Consider the following 19,196-nt stretch of genomic DNA (forward strand, 5'->3'; position numbering starts at 1 on the left):
TAAACTAACCAACAGTTTATAACAACTTATTGCAGCAGCAGTATTATTAATTCAAAAGCATTTTACTGCACAGTATGTACTTTAACTTTAAGTAAATTACACTTCTATACTTTTACTTCACTAAGGACTTTTTTTTTTTGCAGTGAAGTATTTTCACAGTGTAATTGAAGTACTTTTACTTGAATAGGCTACTTCTTCCACCCCGGTTCATGAGCATATTTAAACTTTGGAGACAGCCACGTTAGCACGGGGAAAAGTTGTAAGCAGGGTGACAGCTAGCCTGACTTCAAATTGGCAAAAACTCTAAAGTTGAACCACATATCTCTTTTGTTCAGTAGGATTTTTGAAATATGTGTCCTCCTCCTTCTAGTCTTTAAGCTAACTGAGCTAGGCTAACCACTTCCTGGCTGAAGCTTGATAATCGACACAGACATGAGAGTCATGTCAATCTTCTGACACCATTTTTGGAAAAAGAAAGTAATATTCATAAAATGCTGAATTATTTCTTTCTTTAACCTTCGGTCAAATAAAGCTCTGCCACTTGTAACCTCAAGCCACTGATAAGAACATAATGACATCAGACAAAACAATTTCTTTGTTTGTCCTCCAGAACTACGGCCTGGAGACAGAGAACCTCCGGACTCTGTCCCACAAGCTGAACGCTTCAGCGAAGAACCTCCAGAACTTCATCCTGGGCCGGCGGAGGGGCGGACACTATGATGGACGAGCTTCCCGAAGGCTACCCAATGATTTCCTCACCTCAGTGGTGGATCTAATTGGAGCAGCCAAGAACCTGCTGGCCTGGCTCGACAGGTAGGGACCACACTTAGGCCTTGAAATAAATATAGGCCTTTGATTTGTAAGCCCAGTGTAGATGACAGGCAAATCAAGGTACAGCATGAATTATGCTGTGACTTTACTACTATAGCACAGTAATGCTTTACTTTTACCTGGTGTGGCTGAAATATTGGCATCATTTCCACAAAATAAAAAATAAAAAACTTTTGAGATGACAAAGTCTCTCTCCTACCAATCTTGTCACAGACGGTGGGTCTGCTGTTTTGAACTGTAGCATTGTATTTCTTTTGTGTACCTCTTACACAGTACCAGTACAATAACACGGTATTTCATAGATGAAGTACAAGCATAAGGTTGTTTTTGTTTCATTATCTTGATTTTAGATGAGCTAATGGGACCACATGAAGCTGAGAACACATACAACAAAGCAATGCTGAGTTTTAGTAGCTTCGTAGCCTCCTGGCCATGATCTAAAACCAAATACTGTTGTTTGTTTTTATCTTTTGCTTTTGTGCTTTGAGAGAAGCAGAAAACATCTTTTGTTTCTCCCTCTCTCACCGCCCTCTTCAATCTGTTAAAATCACACTTCTAGCACATAAATGAGAAGAAAAAAACATAATAAAAACATAATATAATAATATAATACTCCCGTAAAACCTTTTAAACGAGCTCTTTGTTTCCTAAAGTTAAGATTTATCAGATTATCATTTCTGTTAAAATGTTTTCTTTCAGGTCACCGTTTGCCAGTGTGACAGAATATTCATTACTGAAGAACAACATTGTGCAGCTCTGCCTAGAATTAACCACCATTGTACAACAGGTGCGTTCAACTACTCATTCACAGCTACACGTGATGCATGCAATACATTCCGCCTTTTCCATATACATCACAATAAAGGTCATGATTTGAATTGAGAGGACACATCTAAAGTGGGGTTAGATTGGGAGCATCAATGTGGATGGTGCTTGTTCTGGTGTGTACAGTAGCTCATTTCTATAGATCTGACTGTGTGTGGAACATATGTCCATTGCCACAGACTGTTTGCAGCATGGCTGACGGGGCGAGTAGCTCTCAGTGGCAGCCTTTAGCGATGTATGCACTTGTTAGAGTTCATCCCCTGCCTAACTTTTACTGTAAGCTGTGATGGAGTGAACTAGGGGTCTCTTATTTCCTGTCCTCCTTCTGCTCCACCTCTGGCTCGCTCCCTCGTGTTAATTCACCGCCACCCACACACACACGTGCACTTTTTAAAGAATAAAACTGAAGGTGCGTGCGTACACACCCTGATACCGTAGACATGTCATTGTTGGGACGGAAACTATGTCTGCTCTCTTGGACCCCCTCCACGTCCTCCCAGTAAGAGCCTGCTTAGCGTGTGTGTGAGAGTGTGTCTGTACTTGTGCCCAGAGTGAGTCCTGGAGCCGAGCAGATAACACCCATCCCCTCTTACAAGGGCCAGAGGAGAGCGACGAGCGAAGGGCCACCGTATAGGTTCACAATGGGCCAAATGATCATGTGGGTGCCAGGGTGCAGCGAGACAGACAAAGGTGGCAGCGCTGCCCGCACTAATGCATCAAACAGATGAATTAACTGCTACCATGCACATCTGGTGAATTCAGTGGGCTGCTTTCCCAGAAATAGATTAACTATCAGCTGTCGTTAAATAACAATCAGTCATGTTCAAATAATGTGGTTTCTAAAGCCTGAGGAGGCTCCAGGCAGCAGAGTAGAACCAGAACTGGTCCATCCAACGTGAGTCTGCTTACACTTTAAAGTAATGTGTATAATGCTGAAGGTTTGAAACAAAAAAGCTGACTGCTCATGTTCTCCACAAGTCATCCATTTCTTCCTGTTGGACATCTCATTTCTCTCATTTCCGTCTCTCCTGGTTGTTATATTTGGAGGAGAGAGATATCTGACCCAGCGTGCGGATATTCACACTGACGTTTCCTCCATCTCATGTACTCTTCTTCTTTCTCTTTCTCTGCTCCTCTCCTGTTACAGGATTGCACTGTGTATGAGACAGAGAATAAGATTCTTCATGTGGTAAGTTTTTCCCCATTGAGAGCAAATGCTTGTTTACATTTCAATGATGATTAGAAATTGTAGGCCTGTTTCTATCAGGCGTTACATGTTCAATGTCTGGATGGAGCAGATCTCTGTGAATGGCAATCTTCATATGACGATAAAGACAGTAACAAGCAGCTGAAAGCACCAATAAAATCTCTTAGTGCCTTTATTTAAATCTCCCTTTTCAGGATCTAGAATGAAGTAGTTTCCCTGTATTTCAGCATTGTTACATATGTAGTTGCATCACACATGAGCATATTTCCAAGCTGGTGGCTTATTGCAAGTTACTTGCCATTTTGCACATTTCTATCACTTAATTGGTGCCACGCAGAATTACAATTTTCCAAGATAATGTTACTTCTTCTGGTTGACTTTTGCAGTTTTTCTCAGAGCTCTTTGGATTGATTCTGTTTGTAAAACAAAACAGCATTATTTAAACTGATACGTCTGAGTGAACTTAACTTGAAATTGATCTTATGATTGTGTTTTTTGTGTGTGTCTGTGCATGTTTGAATACTGTGTGTTTTTGTGGGAATTTGTGGCACAAATTTGTGCACGTTGAAGTGCAAATGAGCCTGAGGCCTTTTGAGAGCTTGAATGTAGCCCTGTGTGTTTGTGTATGTGTGTGCTGTGTGTATTGTGTGTTTGTGTGTTTGTGTGTGTCTGTGTATGATGGAGAACTGTCTGCGTCCACGTGTGAAATCGAGTGAGCAGCTAGTGTCTGATCTGGGCTGACAGTTGGATTGGGACACTTCCTGCTGCCATTCAAGGTCAGGTGGTTGAATCCAAATGAAATATTAGCAGGGGGATTTTGTCTGAGCATTCAATGACTAAGAAAATACTCCATTTAAATGAAATATCAATGCATGGCAAACGTAGTATATATTTCTAAAAACAAACCAAGCCACTTGACTTTATTTCACGTTTTAGTCTTTGCATCATGTGATGTCCTCTTTTCAAAATTAGTCACCCCTGAAGCTTTTTGGTTGCGGTTTCACAGCTGTCATTTACCTCTGTTGTTACAGGCCTGACAACAACACAGGACAATGACATCAGTCAAACTCAAATATTTAAATGGTTCCCCACGTGCGCGCACGCACGCACACACACACACACACACACACACACACACACACACACACACACACACACACACACACACACACACACACACACACACACACACACACACACACACACAACCCCCAGTGCCAGACTGAAGGCTACACATGACTAAGTCTGTTCTGTGTGGGAGGTTTATGTGTGAAACGGAGACAGCATGAAACATGAGAGAGAGAGGAGGAGCTGATTGTCTTTAGATGCAGATCCTTATTTACAATGTATGTCTGAAAAAGATAAAATGGAGGTTAAGTGACACAGATAGTAACCCTATACAGATAGGATCACACACATAGGGTAAGACACCTATCTGGTGTTTTACCATTTCACTTTGTAATAGTATGGTGCACATGTGGAAGATGAAATATAGACAATGTGTCATCTTAATGACATAACATTTTGTTCCACTTTGGTTAAGCAAAATAAAGCCAAAGCAATACCTATAAATATTTTAAATTATGTAGATGTAGCCAATTTAAGTGCAACTAACTTCTAAATGCTACTAACTAATTATCTGCCTAAGTATTTGCTACTTTCCTGCAAACGGACTAACAGAAAACTAATTTACTGACCAGCGATGGAAGATAATACATTTTGTCACTTATTTTCATGTAATAGACAGAGTGTGCTTTAGTCCACTGTATTTTCATACATTAAGTCAGCCCATAGAATTATTATGACACAACTATATAAAGTGATGATGAAATGATCTGCACCTTAACCAACTCTAACATTAAAATTCTGCTGACATTTTAATGCACATCATAACAATCAAGTAATACAAACACATAATAATTATAGTAACTCCTCTAAACGGAGTCATTCTTTGAATTTAGCTCAAAGTTTTGCTAAAATTCTGAATGCATGACTCCTACCCTTAAAGCAGTCTTTTTACATGGTTGTATTGATGGTTTTCCTGAAGTGATGTATGTGTGTGGTGTGTTGCAGACAGACATACGGTTCAGTATATAAGAGTCAGCCCTGTGAATCCACCATGAGGTTCAGAGACTGTTTACTGTAGTGGTAGTTGTACGTTTCTCGGCTTCTGCTCAATAATGCAAAACTCAGTGCTACTGTGCTCTCCTCTAGACTACGGCCTGCAGCAATCAGATGGACAGGGATGGGGTGTGTGTGTGTGTGTGTGTGTGTGTGTGTGTGTGTGTGTGTGTGTGTGTGTGTGTGTGTGTGTGTGTGTGTGTGTGTGTGTGTGTGTGTGTGTGTGTGTGTGTGTGTGTGAGAGAGAGAGAGAGACAGAGAGAGAGAGAACGAGAGAGAGTAGGTGGGAGGGAGGGAGGGTGATGGGGAGAGAGACAAGAGAGATAAGATATGAGCATGTGTGAGTCTGTGTGTCTGATGGAGCGTGAAGTGTGTATGTTTTTATGTGCATGCATGCATAAGGATGAGAGGAATTACATAAGACTGTCCTACTTGTGTGTTTTCCCTTTCCCTTGTTTTCTCCCTTCTCCTCCTGGACGCTCCCTCCCACCTCCCTGCCTTTCTCTTCCTCTCTTCCACTTTCCTAGTACAGCTTCTCCATCTTTTTCTCTGTCTCAGTTTGTATTTGCTGCAGTGTGTGTGTGTGTGTGTGTGTGTGTGTGTGTGTGTGTGTGTGTGTGTGTGTGTGTGTGTGTGTGTGTGTGTGTGTGTGTGTGTGTGTGTGTGTGTGTGTGTGTGTGTGTATGACCATGCATGTGCAGACGAAGCATTACGCAGTGGTGTGTGTTGTGTGCGTGAGAGAGAAGGTGCGAGTCAAAGAGGAATAAAGTGCAAGAATGAGAATGAGGAAGGTGGTGCTGATGGTGGTGGTGGGTGTATGTGTGTGTGTGTGTGTGTGTGTGGGGGGGGGTCTACTGGAGCTTAATCCATTTGGCAGTGTACTACGTCTGGCTTTCTGTTTGACTGCTCTTAAATCTCACGCCAGCCAGCCACATAAGTTAACTTGCCTATAATCTGTGCTCTGATGCTCTGGAGGCGTGTCAGATCAAGGCAGAGCTGGAGGAGTTGGGAGTCTCCACGCTGGTGACTGGCCTCTTGTCTCTTGGGCCCGGTGTTAATCCCAGGTCAAGAGTATTAGTCCAATGATCAAAGAGGAGCACAAGCAGAGACACAACAATGTCACTCGCTGTGGTACATCCAGTTGAGGACTTCACATGCTATTTATGGCTCTATAGGCAGCATTAGAAATTAACTGCTTCTACTTCTTTCCCACATATTTCCGACTTTTTTTTCTTCTATTTCCTCTTTTTTTCATTTTTCAAATTAAAGCTCAAAATTCTCGTTTGGTGCCTGGTTATGACATGAACAGTTGCAAACATCCCATTACATAATGTTTACGAGTTGAATAGAACATAATACTACTGGATAAACAGAAAACTAGACAGGCGGTGTAATGTTCAAATAAGTGACCCAGAAAAGGATGGAAGTATGTGTGGATTTGTGTGTGTGTGTGTGTGTGTGTGTGTGTGTGTGTGTGTGTGTGTGTGTGTGTGTGTGTGTGTGTGTGTGTGTGTGTGTGTGTGTGTGTGTGTGTGTGTGTGTGCGTGTGTGTATGCAAGAAACAGAGAAAGAGAGAGCATCACATGGCCAGCTCACTGAAGATTCTCCACCTTTTCCCTCACACTGAATGAATCATAGGCTGTGAGCTATTGTGTGTGTGTGTGTGTGTGTGTGTGTGTGTGTGTGTGTGTGTGTGTGTGTGTGTGTGTGTGTGTGTGTGTGTGTGTGTGTGTGTGTGTGTGTGTGTGTGTGTGTGTGTTTTTTTGCACATCACATTGTGTGTGTATATTGAAAATGCCCTCTGTTCAATTCATAGCTATAATCCAGTAATTGCTCATTAGGATTGAGATCGGATGATTATTTTATGCAGGGGTCATCACACAAGCAGCGTGACACGTGTGCAGAGATCATACTGTATATTCTCTTACATTTATACCTGTTACATTCCTGTATGTGTGTTTGCATGCATGTGCACTAAGCAGCAATGCTACAAGGTAGGGTAACAGTCTCTGTGTAGATCCGCTGCAAACAGTCAACCGAGATTAGGCAGCGATGTTGCTGATGATAAATTAACTTGCACGCGTGACCGAGCAGACAAATAGCCTGAAAAACAGTCAAGGTTTATTTAGAACAAAGCCAAGGTGAAGCAATGCTTTTCATTTGACGTGATTGCTTGGATGCACTCAAATGGAGTAATGTGTATGAGGGTAGTGTAGAAAAAAAAATTACAGCCACTCTTCAACATGCCTGGTTTTGTTTAGTTGATGTGAAGGCAAAAATAGCCGGTCTCTTCCCCAACACAAATAACCGATAACACCAAATGAGAAGTGTGCTGTGTAATTTAGATGTTCGAAAATGTCATGTGGGCACCTCGGGCTGGCTAATATTGTTGATGTGTTGTTCTGTCTGTGACGGCGTCTTGTGGGCATGCCTGCGGACAGACTGTGACAGGAAACAGTTTGTGTGCTGGAGTGCTGGAAGTGGCGATGTGAAACAATGTGATGAAATGATGTCTGTTTCACCTCCTCCAGCTAGGTCACAGCATCCCCCGTGGACCAAAACCAATCTCAATCACTTTCTATCGTTCTCCTTTTGTCTCTCTCTCTTTCTATGTCATTTTTTTTCTCTGCTCTCCTTACCTCCAACTCCACCTCCAGTGTAAGACCTTAGCAGGGATATGTGACCACATCATCTCTCTGTCGTCGGACTCTCTGGTCTCTCAGTCTGCCCATTTGGAGGTGGTCCATCTTACCAGCATCATGCCCAGTGAAGGGCTGGTAAGGACACACCTGGGGATTCAAACACTAAAGCTGCTCAAATCAGTCATTTCATTTCAGCAATATTAATATTTCCAATGTCAAAGCCAACATTTCCCTCAACTGTACAGTACTTTTTAGCATCTTTTAGCTCATTCTTTTGGTTTTGTGGCCTTTTTGTGGTAATTAACAGACAAACTAGCGACAGAAGAGTAATCAGTGGCTGAAGTAACCAAAAACAGAAAGTTAACTCCAAATGAATGCAAATAATGCTTTTGGTTTACTGGGTGTGTAAATAAGCAACAGGTTTACTATATCAACTTCATAAGGTCATATGTCATTGTAGTGTTTTTCACCTTGTTCCACTGCTCCTGAAACAAATGCCGCTTTAAATATTCCAGGACAAATCCAAGTAAAGTCACAAGTATTCATAATTTGCATTTACCCATTCGGGCTGCTTTTTCTCAAGGCATTTGAATATTCCCCATTCAAGGATGTGTTAATAGTTATTTTTATCTAATTGAATATAATTGAATCCAGGTCCAGGTTTATTTTTAGAAGACTTTACCAGGTCAAAACCTGGGACTTTTTTTGTTTGCTTTTAAGTTTTAAGTCTATGAGGGGAAAGTTTCAAGCGCAGACAAGATGAATTAATAGAAAACCAGGAACACATCTGACATCTGTCTCTTTTATAGAGATTCAGGAGTCACTGAAAGGTTTGAGGAGTTTACAGTGGATGTGAACCACATGTTATTGCCCTCAAAGTCAATCCTATCAAACATCACAACACATTCCACAACTATTATGAAAAACCCAAATCTTTTGTAAATAGAGTTACAGTACAGTTCAAAAACTTGGAGAGTGTATAATAAGGATAAATGAAGGTGTTTTGAGAGTTTCTCCTGCACCTTCATGTAAATTATTAGTATTATTATTAAGTCAAGTCAGTGTTTCTGTCTCTGAAATATCTCTGCCTTAAGTCTCAGATTTCTTCCTCTGGCCTCCACACGCAGAAACAAAATACACCTATCAGATATTTCTCTGTACTCTATTTTATACTGCCTGTCTGTGCTTGTGTTTCAGGGGATGTATATCAAATCAACATATGATGGACTCCACGTTATCACCGGAACCACAGAGAATGTGAGTTTCTGTTTCACTCAGTCAGAAGCTCAACACTCCACCAACCACAATTTATGGTCTCACTTCCACCATGACAATGAATCCAGTCTTTGGTATCGCCTGAATTCATTCCTATTGTCCTTTTCTGTCCTCCAATTTCTGCCCTGTGCAGTCTCCAGCAGACCAGTGTAAGAAGATCCACGCAGGGGATGAGGTGATCCAAGTCAACCACCAGACAGTGGTGAGTTCAAAAGCTGCCAAACACAACACAGTACTCATGAAGGATCACAGGAAATGTTCTTTCCATGTGTTTCCACCCTGAATACACACTGCAGACTGTCTTTGGTTCTCCATTCTGTGCTGTGTTGAGAAGGCATCAAGTTACATGATGTCTGCCACCACCACCACCACCACCCTGCCACCATGGTGCTTCCTGTCCTGTGCCTGTGTTGCTATGTAGGCTAATTAGGCTCGCTGTGGGAGCAGATTATAGGACGATTGTTATAAGACCTTTGTTCAGTCCAGTGTGATCGGCAGCTCACTTTTTCTGAAATTTGTTCCCGTTGTCATAATAAACCCCTGAAGGAGGCGTCTGGTTTGAAATGTGAACCCATGTTCCACTTTCAGACTTGAGTACTTTGTATTTCTGCCTTCAACTCATCACATCAGAGAGAAGCACCAAAAAAAAAAAAAATTGGGCAGCCATTTTAAATGGAACGGTGCCTTGTGAGAGCAATGTGATTGAGCGCGTTGTCTATTGCCTTGTGCTGTCAGCTCTGGCACAAACAATTTGTTCCAGCATTTATTTGAGATTTCTGAAGGGAGAAAAAGGTTTGTGTCTGTGTGTAATGTCCTTTGTGTGCTTTTTTATGAAACCGCGAGTATTTCCTCGTACGTCTCAATCGGTGCTGCTCATGCGAAAGCATGCATGCAGGCGCTGGGGAGCGGCTCTGACTGACGCGTGAGGGAGGTGCGTGTTATCTCTCTCCCTCTCTCCTCAGGGTGACAGTGCAGATCGCACCCTGCCAGGCTCTCAGCTCCAACCCATCATTACTCCCTCAGCGAGACCCTCACCACTCTGATCCCTCACTCTGGGGGAGGAGATAAGCGGGGGGGGGGGAGGTGTGGTGCTACGGTGGGTAAGGGAAGGCTGAGATGAGCTGGGTGACTGGGGCAAAAAGGGAGGAGGAAGTAAAGAGGGACTTGGGGAAAAGAGGAAGCGGATAAAAAGAAAAGGAGGAGAACAGCGGAGGGAAGTCTCCAGTCAACATAGCTCTTCATTCAATCCCAAATTGAGCTGCTGAGGAGGAAAAATGGATACACACTACCAGCAAACTCTCTTTCAACATCACCGCTGATAAGTTTATCTTGCCAGGCTCCAAATTTCAAAATTAGATGAGTGTGAATATTGAATGAACAAATTCCATTACATTATAGAATCATTATGTAGGCCTATCCCACATATTAAGCAACAATGCTGCCTTCATGTCTATGCATGAGCTTTGTTTGAGACCCACTTCAAAACCGGAGTTTGCAGTTTTTAGCTCAGCTCCTCTTCTGAGGTAAAATGTGGAATTTGCTCAAATAACAAAGTGATTGTTTGAAGAGGCAACATAATTATGAGGAGGTAATAGCATTTGGGAAAATAATGAAGACCCCTGGGATTTGAAAAAAAGCTCTCCAGCAGCAGTTTAGGCTCTATTATTGTTTTGGTAGATCTCTTCCTGTTTCCCTTTGCTCTCTGTGTATTTGCATAACAGAACAGCTCTAAACTGGGCTGGTGAAGATTGGCTTTGTGTTTGCTGTCAATGTATAGTGTCCTGACTACCATAGTGGATCAAAGAAGGGTTGAGAAGTTTAGATGAACTCAAATCCAGAGAGATTGGAAGTTGGGGGACATAGCTTCCCTCAAACAAGGTAAAACATGTTAATTGGTGAGCTTTACAGGTACTAAGAAGAGTTTGTTTACCTTTTGACATACCTAGGCTACCTATATCTTCCCTCCTCCCAGTCTATGCTAAGCTTAGGTAATTGTTAGGTTGTAGCTTCATATTAAATGGACAGATATGAAAGTGGTAGCATCGTCTCATCTGGCTCTCACGAGAAAGTAAAGAAATGTTTAAATGCTAAATATTTTATGAACACAAGCAGGTGTTTTTGTTTAAAACGGGAAACATTTTTATTGGAATCAGAGAATAGCAAATGACATAACAAATCAAACCCGGGATTTAATGCCAGCATTTGCTACTTGAAAATGTACTCTCTGTACAGCCTTTCTATCACTAGGAAATACATTACAGTTGAAAGATTTGAATTGGCAAATCACATCATAAATAAATGATTGCAGTCCTGGAGAGTCTGAGTGTGCCCTATGTATAGCTCCTTTTTTGTTGAAGTGGGCAGAGCAGGGCAGAACATACAGTCGTATCCTCCTTCGATGCAGGCTCTTGTTGCAGATGAGCATTGATTGAACTCAGAGCGCTGAAGTGGGCCAAAGAGAACAGGAAACGGGCCACCACAGGCTGACACAGGCTGGTCATCATTATGTCAGGAATAAGGTCAGAGCAGCTCTGTCTGTGTGGGGTGGCCTCGGCGGACACTTCCAGTAGCTGAGACCAGTGTAGCCAATCAATGGCCTGACGAGTGCTGCAAGCTCTGGAGACAGGCTGGCCAGAACCACGAGGAAACACTGCAGTCAGCACTCCTCTTCGACTATTATACCATCTCTCTCTCCTTATAACTTAACCACACAAACTGAGCTGCCCTTTAGTTTGATATTTCAGACAACTGTTCCTGGGTTACTGTGGTGAGTGTCTGGCTGTAGCTGCAGAGTTTGGTATTTGAAGTCACATTGTTGTAATTTTGTATAACTTGCATGCTTATTGTACAGAAGTGTATTTAAAGACCAGTGGCTAAATACTGTATATTTTACACACAGTTGGGTGGGTCCACAGGAGTGTCCTTGATATTACAAGTAAATGAAACATATTACAGTATATAGAACCAAAAACTGTATCAGAGAATTTATATTACTGCCAAGCAGAGTTTGAAGTAGACCATTATTCACCATTAGCAATATGAGCACTTCTGCATTCAGCTCTTTTATGTACTGTGACTTTCTCTTGTGCGCGTCTCACAAGCTGCCAGTTTTCTGCTCTCTCTATATCAGGTTATTTGGGCTATTCATAATAGCTCTAAATAAACTCCATTACCCAGGGGGCATTACATGACATTACAGGCCTGCCTGCCTTTTTCTCTGTCGGTGGCTAGTCTAAGCAACGTCACATTAACCTTACAAAAATGTTGGCCTGGCTCCAAAAGGACACAATGAGAAGACGAGCAGAGTCAGACAATGACACAACAGAGCTTATAAATCCTAATCCTACCCAGCAGTACTAAATGCAGGCTGAGAGCAGCAAGCTAACGTTAGCGACACTGCTATCTGAGAAGTGCCTGTTGATGTAACTTTGGCATCAGCAAAAACACCTGCAGCTGCAATTCACTTTCACTCAATAACAAACTGAAGCTGTTTCTATAAGTGTGTGAACATTTATTAATTATTAATAACAGTATAGTTTGTCCTACCAAAAATGCCTAGTCCTTTCTAAATGTATGCTACGACCAAATATTCAATAAGATAATACCACCCATCTGATTTTGGATTTCATATGAAGGATTTCATATGAAAGAAAACTGCTGAAGTCCTCATTGGCTGGCCAAATGCTGCAACTTTCTGTATCTGTTTAAAATTAAAATCCTTCTAGTGTTTTATATATGGTCCTGCCATAGTAGGTTTTGACCTAGTCTTGTTACTGTAATAATTGAAATGGTTGTTCTATTGATTAAATATATTTATGTTGTGAACATCAGCGATATCTATTAGTATATTTAATTAATTGTAGTTTTTTGTTAATAATGGTTGAAACACACGCCAACATGTAAATAAGAGGAATACTGTCTCTTTCCCCTTAATGCACTGCTGCAGAGGATATGCAAATCTCTGAACCTTTTCAAATACAGATTTGCTGATGATGACATAATTTTTGGAGATTACCTAAATCCTGTCTGGGAATATTACAGTTTTTTAAAAGGATGAAAATTATGTTATGACTATTTAAATGTGTCATGTTGATGTAGTGCTATAAAGGCCAATGGTGACACATTTCAAAAAAATTCTTAGGTTTGCTTGACTACTAAGAAATTTGTAGTATTTTAATCACCCCATTTACATCAGTAAGCACGGACTATAAAAACGTCTCAGTATGACACAATGTAGTGTACAGTATCAACATTACCCCAAACTAAAGCTTTTAAAATGACAAGAAGGTTAAATGAACATCACTTAACCAAAAACTAACCTACATCAAGTTAAGATCTATTACAGGGCTGTTGTATGAGACTGCATTGATTTCCGGTTGGGACAAATAATAAACTGGCGACTAACTGTACGTCAGATGAGCCACATTTATAAGAATTTGGCAACAAACTACAGAGAAATGGGCTTTTGGGTGAAACTTTATTTATGTGTATCTATTTATGAGTTATTAGAAAATGGTCACATGGTATCAAAAAGCTAGACCAAAATACGAAAATTCTCTTGCAGACCTGAAGACATTGTGGAGGTCATAATAGTTGCGTGGGGTTCAGGGGTTAAGACACAAACCGTAGACAGCAAGTTTCAGAGTCCAGCTGGGAAACGCTGATGCATCTCTCTCTCTCCAGCATTTCCTGTCTCCCTCTAATAAAGACAAATAATAAAGTGCTCGAGAATAAATGAATAGCAGCATGGACTGTTTTGGATAGATAGCATCAGAACCAGCGTGAGTGGTGGTTTATATTAACAGTGGCTGTCAATGGTGGTGTTCCTCTGCCGATTTGGTTGCTCCCCGTGCCTTGTGTGCAGCATGTGTGTGAAGTGGTTTACAGCAGTTGTTTCGGGAGCCCGGTATGTGTGCTCCTCAGGTGGGCTGGCAGCTGAAGAACCTGGTGAATGCTCTGAGAGAGGACCCATGTGGAGTCATCCTCACGCTGAAGAAAAGGCCCCAGAACACCCTGAGCTCCACACCAGCTTTGCTCAGGAACGTCCGCTGGAAACCGCTGGGACTGCAGGTAACCACTACCATGACACTGACCTGACAAGTACTGAACTGCCTAAGTGACATCCTGATCTCAGTTCATAGTGTTACTGTTACATTGAACAAAGATGCAAGAACTTGAGACTTGGACCTTAAAGCACAGGTTTTATATGTTTATCTGCACAATTCATGTACTTACAGATATGAATTTCAGATAAAAGGATTTAAAACTATGAGCAATACACTGTACTGTACTTCTATGTTTGACTCACTCTCAGCTCTTATTTCCACTGCCCACACTCTGCATTCTCCTGCTGGTATTTTAACCAAATATAAAAAATAAAATAAAAAAAAATCGTATATATTTTTTGACCTTGCATCAATCCGCTTGTTGAGCTCAACACATCTTATTTTTACTGCCTGCCACACTGCTGGCACAGTTCAAATCCATTCACAAATGTGTTGATAGCTAAACCTCCACCTGAAGAGAATCTGTGCACAACAAAAGGAGATTTTAGCAATAACTCAAAAATTGTGATAGTGAAGTGGAGAAACTAGCTGATTAAATCTGCACTTCACGTCAGCATTGTATGAATGATTTAAATGGTGTAAAATGGCCTTTTCATGGCTCAAGTAATAGATTTCCCAAATGCTGGCACTGGATATCTCAATTCGTCCTAAAAACAGAAGGAAATACAGGTAATCCCAAAAAACAGAGTGTCCAAAAGGAACTAAAAAGGAAAAAAATTCAAACAAACTTAGACACTAAAACACAAACAGCTTACACAAACCCAGAACATACTTTGTATGAAATGCACAGGAAAAAAGATGGGCAGTATACAAACAACAAACTGAGCACACAGAGTAAATACACGAGGGCGGGAAAGATAGCAAGGGACAGGTGAAACAAATGTGGGCGGGGCAGACAATCAAACAGAGGACAGGAAGTGACACAAGACAGAAACAAGAGGTGATTCATTTTGTAAAAAAGGAAACACAAAATTCAGACTATGCTCCTACAAATGTTGAGACATAGTCATTCAACCTTTGCCCCAGAGAACATCTCCTTTTTACGTTTTCAATGTATAGTAGATCTGAAAGGTAGAATGCCTGTTTGAAGGCTCACACAGTGGGTGTAGCTACACATTTCACTCAGAGGCAAACACTTTGTAAATCCGTCACTCATACCCCCGAAATATAACTCAACAATTTTGTCACTCAGAGAGAACAAGTTGTGCCGAGACAGGCAGAGGAGGTGAGGTGAGGGTTAGTCTGATGCTGCCTGAGTGCCTCGTGAAGCGGCAACTGTCATGTCAAGCTCCTGTGTTCTACGGCTGCTATTTTTAACTTTGCATCAGGACAATTCATTTACATGCTACATACATGCTTTGATCTCTGTTCAGTGCTCAGCTACTTTTTGGCATTTTCTCTTTCTGTCTCTCCTGTTTTTTATTCCTCCCTTTCATTCTCTCTTCTGGAACGTTTTCCCTCTGTTCTTTTCAAGCAACTCTTTTTTGTGCAGTATACATGCGAGTGTATGTTCATGCAAGAGGCCTACAGATTCAACTAACCATCGTGCTTTGTAGATATGGTTTCTATGATGGCCTAGAAAGCATTAAAACCCATCAAGTCAACTGCAACTTCATCATCATCTTTATCTTTAACAAGCTGGAGAATTATTCTTGTTTCCAGGTTGCTGCCTCGTTATCTTTGCCCTGAGTTGTTACCAGGAGCCTATTGTTATATTTGCCGTGTGCACCAGCAGAGGATTGTGGGAATTCTACCCTGATGGACTGCTAAGACACAAACGCGCCATGAGCGCCCAGATCAGAGCGCCGAGATATCTGTGGGAGAAGACAAGAAAAGAGTGTTTTAGTTTTGTTCTCTCTCAGAAAGACCGGAGCTCTTAATTATTCATAAGCAACTACAGGCAGCTCCACTGGCTCTGAAACAAGAGCTGCTACTCAGCAAATACTGGGGATAATTCACTGACTCTAAAATATCTTGCTAAACAGCCTGTTTGTCCGTGTGTGTGTGTGTGTGTGTGTGTGTGTGTGTGTGTGTGTGTGTGTGTGTGTGTGTGTGTGTGTGTGTGTGTGTGTGTGTGTGTGTGTGTGTGTGTGTGTGTGTCTTGGTGAGGGTGGCTGTGCGCACATTGCTAAGCATGCCCATATGCAACCTCGTCCATTTGTGTGTCGAAGCGAGTGTGTTCCTGTGCAAGCATGTGCACATGCAGAGAGACGTTTTCCATCATCAGTCCCGTTGCCCCTTTGAGAAGGCGATAGAACTGGGTCAATGCACTCTGTGAGCTCGGTTTTGGATAGGTACTGTACATGCACACTCACAAAACAAACAAATGGAGAAAACACATGCACACTCATACCTCTAAGCTCAGTTTTGGAGGACAAATTGCACAGCAAACGTTCAGCTGGATTATAACTGAATCCGCAAAGGAAACAATTTATCTCTGTAAATTATCATGTGATTCAAATCCTAAATCCCTCCATGGCTCCCTCTTTTATTCTACTAAATAATGACACATCTATCTCTCTATTCACCCTGTGTGTGTCTATGTGTTTGCATATGTGTCTGGTCTGTCTACGGTAGGATGAAGTAGAAGCAATTTGATGATCCGCTGTAATTACAATGACGCTGGCAATGATTTTAACAAAGAGGACGGGGATTACTGTGAAGATGCATATTTCATGCATGTCTGCTGTGCTACTGCAAAATGTACATGTACGGCCAACTTCATGTGTTCCTGAAGGCTGCATCAGCATCCACATCACAGGTCACTTCACCGGGCACACTCATTGTCCCTGACCCCGCTTTCATAAATCTCTTATATGTTTAGACTTATAAATTATTACTCTTGGTAAATACCTGCTATTTTAGGCAACATGTATTGGTGGTTATTGTATTATTGATAGAGCAGCTGAGTGGGTGAGAGGTTAATGCTTTCTTACAATTACAAGGCATTGCTGTATTTGTGTGCTCGTTGGGTCGTGTTTAAACAGCTAACACACCTTAAAGTCTCTGACATCATTTCAAAGATGAAGGCACATTCTGTGTTTATATTGTGAAGTATAAATATGATCTGAAATCTTGATAAATTATAAATATCTCCAAAACAGTAACAGCTACTGAAAAAAAAGCTTACTTCAAGTGCATTTCTTATAGAAGGAGCTTGACGCTCAACTTTTAAGTCAACCCGGATGAGAAGAGCTGAACATCCTAAGTTATATAAATCATACTTTGGTTTCACTACTGGCAAAACTATCCGCTGGTGAAGATCATGACTGGACACTAGAGAAGAGCTGCTAAATGGACCTTCAGGTGAAACTGTTTTGTCAAATGATGCCACTGCTGAGGTCAAGAATTAATTTGAATCTCAGTATTAGTATTAAAGGCACAGTGCAACATTTTGGGAAATTATTTGCCTTCTTGCTGAGCCAGGAGCCAATTAGCTTAGCTTAGCATACAGAATGAAAGCAGAGAGGAACAGCCTAAGACCATTTTCATCGCAGAGATATGTGAGTGGTATCAATCTTCTTATCTAACTTGCTGCAATTAAGCAATTATATTTCCCCAAATGGCAAACTGTTAATTTAAGACATCAGTACATACCATTCCTTTTCTCTCCGGGATGACGTTTTATATGTGTCTGGATTAATTACCGAATGACCTGTAACAGAATCTGGCCCTTTGGACTGCACTCTGTTGTAATTAGTTGATTAAACATCCGGTTGGAAGACACTGGTTATTGTAGCTATTCTCAGTTTAATTTGATGGGATTCATATGTGACCCTGACGAATAAACTGGCTTCATAGTCAGCCAAAAAGGTTTTTGACCATAAAGCGTGTGTTATGCACATCAAGGACTGACTGGATATTTTCAAATGTTGTCGTCAGAAGCTCAGTAGAATTAATAGAATAGATGGGAAAGGAAAATCTGCACTTTGGATAGACAGATGTTAACAAACATCTTTGGATTTGGGAGTTTTTTGCAGATGAATGTTGAAGTACGAGTCAAAACCTTTCAACTTTGGAGCCAACTAAAAGGCTGTGGGAGTTTGGTTGGCCCCTTTCTGATTATCTTTATCTTATGTGTGTCAGATTACATTTTGGTCCATAGGTAAAATTGCAAGTTTGTTTTTCAACTGAAAAAAAATACCATTGTCTTATTTGGCAAAATAAGTAAACAATGTTTTTGTTGGCCTAAAAAATGCAGTATTTAAAAAAAAAAAAAGTTTTTAACCCTTTTCTTTTCAAATGTATTTTTATATTTGATTTAGCAGACCTTTTTCACAGAGGACTTTTTGACATATGAAGCAGCTAAATCCTATCATCTGCTTCAGATTCAGGATCCTGGTATCAGGCACTTTCTCACTATCACAGCCTGTGACCCTTTTAACAGAACACAGCCGTTGCTTTTCCTATTTGAACATGTCAGACGGGCCAATCGGGTTTTGAAAATTACTGTGTCACTGAGCTTAAGTCAGCAAAAGATTAAACATTTTAGTAACTCAGTAAAATTCAGTCAAATATAAACATTTTTATACCTACTGTCTTTGAACTTTTAAGGCCTTTTCATAGTTAAACACGAGTGTATATATATGTGCTTCCATGTGTGCATGTAGTGGGTCGGATAATATTGGTGTGGTGAGGGACTGAGCAGTGGACTTTTAGGTAGATTGAAGTGGGCGCAGCAGGGGTCAAATAGTTTAAGTGCTGTTTTAACAGGCTGGAATTTTGCCTGCTGTGGTTAGTCCCATCTCTCCTCTACCCCGAGCCGTCCGCCCCCACCCCTTTTCCATGCAGGGAGCAGTGGGCTGTAATCACTAAATTACTGTTTTCACTCTCGGCTCCAGTCACCACACCGCTCAGCTCCCCCCCACCTCGCACTCGCTCTCTCTCCCCTGCACTCTTTGCCTCTGTCTCTCTCTTTGTCCTATTTCATTTACTCACGTCGTTCTCTTTCCACCCCGTTTTCATTATTTATTGTGAAGCCGTCTTACTGTAAGCTGTCTCCATGGGAGGAAGACTAGCGGGAGAAAGAGATGAAGATAGAGACAGGGCTTGGGGATAGAGGAGGTGAGGGAGAAAAGGGAAAGGATGAAAGTTTAGAATATGAAATGAATTTGATTAATGCACTGCTGATGAAATGATGAACCACTGGGCTTCTGTAATGAGAGCACCGCCCGCCTCTCCATCGCCCGGACTCTGCGACTGTTTATCCGCTCTGTCCGCACTCATCTT

General features: G+C 41.4%; 1 protein-coding gene across 5 annotated transcripts in view; it reads left to right on the top strand.

The window, feature by feature from the left end:
- LOC138619977 (connector enhancer of kinase suppressor of ras 2) overlaps positions 1 to 19,196 on the top strand; it is a 61,388-nt gene that overhangs the window by 21,540 nt on the left and 20,652 nt on the right. For all 5 annotated transcript variants that reach the window (XM_069696838.1, XM_069696840.1, XM_069696841.1 and 2 more), the window contains 7 exons: positions 611 to 813; positions 1,531 to 1,618; positions 2,804 to 2,845; positions 7,642 to 7,761; positions 8,824 to 8,883; positions 9,035 to 9,103; positions 13,825 to 13,971. In XM_069696838.1, coding sequence (XP_069552939.1) covers positions 611 to 813; positions 1,531 to 1,618; positions 2,804 to 2,845; positions 7,642 to 7,761; positions 8,824 to 8,883; positions 9,035 to 9,103; positions 13,825 to 13,971 — 729 coding nt within the window. The remainder of the gene's footprint in view (positions 1 to 610; positions 814 to 1,530; positions 1,619 to 2,803; positions 2,846 to 7,641; positions 7,762 to 8,823; positions 8,884 to 9,034; positions 9,104 to 13,824; positions 13,972 to 19,196) is intronic.

Source organism: Brachyistius frenatus, unplaced genomic scaffold, assembly GCF_029030835.1.
Source record: "Brachyistius frenatus isolate BFR_SWC_R1_liver_20210118 unplaced genomic scaffold, ASM2903083v1 Contig_22, whole genome shotgun sequence".
NCBI classification, from domain to species: Eukaryota; Metazoa; Chordata; class Actinopteri; family Embiotocidae; genus Brachyistius; species Brachyistius frenatus.